Below are 6,108 nucleotides of genomic sequence, written 5' to 3'. Positions count from 1 at the left end.
AGAAAAAATATAAAAATTTGCAAGATAAAATAAAATTTATTAATTTTATGTTTTGCTCGTTTCTATAAACGTAGTTTGTGGTTTCATACAGTGAAGAGTATAAGTAAGTAAATGCAGATTTTGTAACAATTTTGTCATTCTTATGTAGTGGCGTTCAGTATATGGTATCACAGATTCTAATGTAGAAGTTAATTTTGTTTGGATTTCCAAATGTTCCATCTCCAGTATTAACGCATTTATGACTACCTGTTAGACAGAAACAAAATGAATAAAAATAAAATTATGGTTGAACTTATTCAGCAAACATATTTAATCATATGTGAGAATTTACCTGAGCAATTTGACAATTTTTACTATTGCCATTCCATGTAATAGCACATTTAAGTAATTCTTCTTTATAAATTGGTTTTAATTTATGAATTGTTTGTTCCAGTTCGTATTTATCTTTTTTTAAAATACCTAATACATGAAAAACAATTATAATAAAAATGGAAAGGTAATTGTACTTTTATTACATCTTAGTCCACTATTGTAAAATTATTAACTAAGGTGAACATAATGAATAATTTTTAAATTACACGTTGTGTGAAAAATTATTATATATCCAAAAAAGAATACACAGTATATATGTACTTGTAGGTGGAAATATTTTAAATATTTGAAAGTGAACTTCGTCTTTTTAAATGTAATAATTTTTCATACAATACATAATTTAGGAATAATTTAATGTGTACAAGTTCAGTACAATATCTCTTGTACAAAGTGAGACATGAGAAACAGAACACTTAAATTTCCGTTTTAGGTTCAAGAATAGAAAAAAGTGTCAAAGAAAATATTTGCACTGGATAAGGGAGTAAATAATATAATAGTACAAACGAATGTATCTTAAGAATTATTTGAAAGTTAATAACGGTTATTTAAATGGCACTTTATGTTTCTTTGTTTATAAAGCTGTAATTACTATCAAAACGAATTCGAAAACATATGATAATACGACCTTCAAATGATCTAGGACTAGAAATTTAGGATTGAGCAATGTAAGCTGCAAATTATTTTTAATTGTCTCTAAAATTATACCTTTTGAGCAGTATAGTTGAGATTCTTTTTTTTTAAATACTTTCTTTCACCTATAAATTTAGTAGAAATATTTAAGTGCTCTGTTTCTACAATCATCACTTTATAATTGTATAACAAGATGCATTAATATGTAATTAAAACTTACTTTCTATAATTTTAAGAACTTTGAAAGGGCGTCCTAACTTTAAAGCTAAGTTTAGCGCGGTTGTCAATTGATTTGCTTTAAATAAATTTGCTAATTGTTGCTCTTCTAATATAAGCTGTTCTAATTGCATCGCTGCTTTTATTTTTCTTTCCTCAGTTACATCTTTCCATATAATTAGTAATGAATCGCTACCTCCGCTAATAATAGTTTTCTCATTTTTGCTAACTATAATAAAAATATAACGTAATAAAAATGTTTAACTGAAGAACATTCAAATACCTACCTGCAAGTGACCACACGCGACTTTCATGTTGTTCTAAGGTACACATACATTCTGATGTTTTAATACTCCATAGTTTTAAAAGACCATCTGCGCTTGTTGTAATTATTTGCATACCACGCGTTAAAAATTCTGCTCTTAACACTGATGATTCATGACCTTCGAATGTCTATCATATAAGTAAAAATATTAATCTTAAACGTATATTTTAATAAAAGTAGTTTAATCATAATTTAGCTAGTTTTAAAATTACTTTTAAACAGTGGAGTTCTGACAGTGACCAAAGTTTTATGGTACAATCTGCTGATGTCGTCAAAAGTACTTGGTCTATAGGCGAAAATCGAACACACCATACTCCCCTACGGTGGCCACGAAATACTCCAAGTAATTGTAAGTCATCAGCGGACCACAACTGCAATATTCAATATTAACATACTTTTGAGATGGTTATAAATTAAATAAAGTTACATAAAATTTTTAAAGAATTATACTCATTATACCTTAGCTGTTTTGTCTTGCGAACCAGTAGCGATTAACTTATCATTTGGCGAAATAGTTACACTATTAATATCTTTCTCATGAGCCAGTGTTGTATGAATTACATTTAAGGAACCTGTAATCATTGAACATGTAAAATAACATTAAGTACAGAAATAATTCACAATTTAAGCCAGCATTATCTTTACCTTCAGACTCAATCTTGTTTGGTAAATTCCATAACTTAAGACACAAATCTTGACTGACAGAAGCAAAGAATTTAGAAGATGCTTGTGAAATTGCAACAGAACCAACAGGAGCAGTATGTCTGACAGCAGATGCAATGCAACATACTTTAGCTGTTTGTTTATCCATAAACCAAACACGAATGCTATTATCCTATAAATTGTGAAACATTATTAAAGATTTCATAAACATATTGTACACTTTTTATTGATTATACATTAGCGTAACAATATTTTAGATTTTAAGTCGTAACTAATACTTTTATTAGATTTATACTTCATTATTGTTGTTAAGTTGTATAGATACTATAATTAAAACAGTATTAAGAATAACCGTATGTTAGCAAAAATCGCAAATACGGATATGACGAACATGTACTGTAAGGGCAATTATTTATTATGTGGTATATTTGATTATTAATTTATGTAAGCTTTGTGAAACGTATGGCAGTTTAAAAGAAAATAATAGTTGTAGAACACAGGGTAATATTGTTTACAAAATATATACATACTTTTGCTGACGATATAAGTAAGTTGGAATTAGCAGGTGTTGTAGCAAGTGATAAAACAATATCTGTATGTCCACACACAAGTTCACAATTCATAGTTAAAATATTGTATATCTTTATATCGCAACTATTAGTAGCAATGGCTACGTGACTTTCATTTTCTCCAAGATATACAATATCTAAAATATCATCACTGTAACCTACTAACTACAACAATTTAAAATAACGAATATTATAAATGTATATACTGAATATGAATTTCATTATTATTTTAAACATTACATTTACCTGTTTTACATACTCGAACGTTTCTAACGAATGAATAATTATATTGTGATCAACTGTAACTATTGCAAAGTTGTTACTGCTATTATTATAAAGTAAATGTGTAATTGAAAGGCTTCCTGCTTCTTTTACAGAGGATACTATAGAATTTTTTTGTTCATATACTTCTATACCACTTCTCATTTCCCAAATTTTTACAACACCTAAAAAGAATTAAAGCACATAATAAATATTGTATCATTGTTTGTAAATACGTCATTTTTAAAAACCTGTAAGTGATTTCTAAAGAAACGAAAGTTCTTATTCATTTTAATAAAAAATCAAATTTAATGAAAGTTATATTTGATTAAGAAACTGATTAAAATTAGTTCATTTTATATAAATACTTTTTATGACATAAATAAAAATTTATAACGAAACCTTTTTCTCCTGCAGCAGCAATATGAATACCATCTTTATATTTGTTATAGAAAGGTATAGACGATGATACATTTTCAGGTACAATAAATATATCTTCTATTTCTTCATAAACTGGCAAAACACGTATTGAGCATCCAGATGAAATATGCCATAAAATAAGTACTCTATCCCTTCCCGAGCTATACAAAAGAAATATACGTTATTAATGGAACAAATTTTTAATTTAGAAATAAAAATTATAATACAATTTCAATGTATTACCTAACTAAATAATCTCCATTTTTGGAAAAAGACAAAGAAGTAACTTTACTAAAATGACCAGAAAGAGTAATCTCTTCTTTACCAGATTTGATATTCCATCCATGAATTTTAATATCATCCCCAGCAGCAAAGATAAGTTCCTTTTCAATATTTGGATGAAAGTGCAAAACACTGAAATTAAGTTATGATTTACAAAACTTATAAAAATTTACAGTATCCTTATATTCTAAAAAGAATATTTCATTTATGATGATGTAATTGAAAACAAAATTAAAATTTGACACCATTATAAATTGTTAATGTAAAATTAAATTTTTGCTATATATTTTACTTATTTATGGGAGTAATGTGATGTAATGATAAACTACTGTGATATAAGCTACTTCAAATATTGCAATGAGATAAGTTCCTAATATTTTTATGTGTGTAATAAAAATTACATTTTACTTTAAATAGTTACCTTACAACTCCTTGAACCCCTTTCAAATTATGTATACAAGTATGATGTTGTAAATTCCAAAATCTGACTGTACCATCACTACCTCCAGAAACCATTAAATTTCTTTCACTGGAATGTGCAATACTAACTACAGGACTTTTGTGAAGAGATTTCCATAATTTAAGTAATTTGTTATCTGTAATAGTAACAATTTTGTATCAAACATTAAATTTTTATACATTCTTATTAAATTCAAATTAATTCTGCATTCAATACTTTGGGTACCATATTATTGTTTTTGCATAAGTTAGTGCTCAGTTTTTGTATTTGCAGTAATTACATCAAAATATACATTTAAATGTTTTATTAAAAATACATAAAAAAAAAAAAAATACAATTTTTCTTATATATATTCGATACATACAAAATTAACTTTATTGATTTACTGTGTATGTTATTGATGTAGGGAATACATGTATAAAGTTGCCTTCACAATCATTAAAGAAAATAAACAATTTTCATTGCTTTATTTGTAGTTTTTCTACATCCTTATGACAATAACTATAATAGTAATTGTGACAATAATTTTTAACAATTTCTTTTTGGCTTTACATGATCCGTTTAGCATGTCCACTTTGTGAAATAGGTGCAGATAATAGGATATAATTTTTTATTTCCTTACATCAACATTCAATTTGCAATTCTTTTCTATTATATGTAAAATTGATTTCATTTGTGTTGTGACTCAGTGTGTGCTATGGACTAGCCAACAAATTTTGCCTAACAGTTAACATATTAACAATATAAATCAATAACAACTGTTTATATTGAATTAGCTAATACTATTACCTTTCCAGTTCCATAATTTGAAAAGACTGCTTTTATGATATGTGACTATATTTAAATCATTATCAAATGCAGTGAATGCCTTAATTGTATCCTCTTCTTCATTATCATTGTTCTCTCCCAAATAAGATATTACTATGCCTTTCTTTACTGACAATATAGAAACGGCACCATATTTTTGACAGAATATATGTTCTCCATCTGTACTCCACTACCATAAAAACATGATTTGATAAAAACATTTGATAAAAGAGGGGAAAATAATTAAAATAGAATTTTTAGTTACTATACTTGAACATTTCCTCCTGTATAAAATGCACCATGTTTAGACTCAACTTCATATCTAAAATAAAAAATAATTAATCAAATATGAATACATGGTGGTATAAATAGGTATTTGTATGAAATATTGTATTTTAACATTTAAAATGTTTGCATGAAACATGTTCTATAAAATCTATATGTAGTTGAAAATGCTCTTGTCTAATGATGTCCAGTAAATCAAAGTCAAAAGATGTGAAAGGAAGAAAGGAAATAGGAATAGGCAATAGGAATAGATTTCTTTAGAAGTGTACCATATTGATGTAAGCAAAAAAAATTGAATGAAATATTAAAGTGAACATCCTTCATTGTTCCATGTATCTCACATCCATTATACTATTAAAATTTTTTTTAATTGGATATCATTGCTGGTACAAGCTGGAAAAAAGTGGTTCAATGCAAAAAAAAAAAAAAACTGAAAATGAAACATAAAATTTTTTTATTGAAGGCTTTATTTTCAAGAAAATCATTTAAAAAATTTGTTGTATATCAATTACTATACCATTTTATTATAGATTATTTTTATTCAGATTAGTGTTTATAGATATTGAAAAAATTGGAAAAACGAAAATTCATTATAATCTGTAAATCTTTTTAATGTACTGAGTAAAATTCTATATGATAAATGCAGGGAATTTCGTAATAACACTTATAACTTAATAAACAAGGCTCATACACCTGTTTTATTATTTAAATCACATTACTATTAATGCATATAAACATTAGTAAACAAAATAAAATAAATTCTGGTTTATTCAATATTTTGTGTTTGGTTCATAGTTTATATACATTCATTTTCACAA

General features: G+C 26.2%; 1 protein-coding gene across 1 annotated transcript in view; it reads right to left on the bottom strand.

Moving 5' to 3' along the window:
* Positions 1-45: 45 nt before the first annotated feature.
* LOC108574574 (transducin beta-like protein 3) overlaps positions 46-6,108 on the bottom strand; it is a 6,733-nt gene continuing 670 nt past the window's right edge. Inside the window, exons 2-15 of the mRNA XM_017937193.1 lie at positions 5,276-5,327; positions 4,988-5,195; positions 4,160-4,334; positions 3,700-3,870; positions 3,439-3,617; positions 3,022-3,221; positions 2,737-2,940; positions 2,189-2,378; positions 2,003-2,115; positions 1,756-1,914; positions 1,506-1,671; positions 1,223-1,447; positions 332-459; positions 46-246 (exon numbers count right to left, since the gene is read on the bottom strand). Of these exons, the coding sequence (XP_017792682.1) occupies positions 46-246; positions 332-459; positions 1,223-1,447; positions 1,506-1,671; positions 1,756-1,914; positions 2,003-2,115; positions 2,189-2,378; positions 2,737-2,940; positions 3,022-3,221; positions 3,439-3,617; positions 3,700-3,870; positions 4,160-4,334; positions 4,988-5,195; positions 5,276-5,327 (2,371 nt within the window). The remainder of the gene's footprint in view (positions 247-331; positions 460-1,222; positions 1,448-1,505; positions 1,672-1,755; positions 1,915-2,002; positions 2,116-2,188; positions 2,379-2,736; positions 2,941-3,021; positions 3,222-3,438; positions 3,618-3,699; positions 3,871-4,159; positions 4,335-4,987; positions 5,196-5,275; positions 5,328-6,108) is intronic.

This window comes from Habropoda laboriosa, unplaced genomic scaffold (genome assembly GCF_001263275.1).
Source record: "Habropoda laboriosa isolate 0110345459 unplaced genomic scaffold, ASM126327v1 scaffold11, whole genome shotgun sequence".
In the NCBI taxonomy this organism is placed as follows: Eukaryota; Metazoa; Arthropoda; class Insecta; order Hymenoptera; family Apidae; genus Habropoda; species Habropoda laboriosa.
Note: the sequence above shows the minus strand (reverse complement) of the source record. Positions and strands in the feature narration are given on the sequence as shown.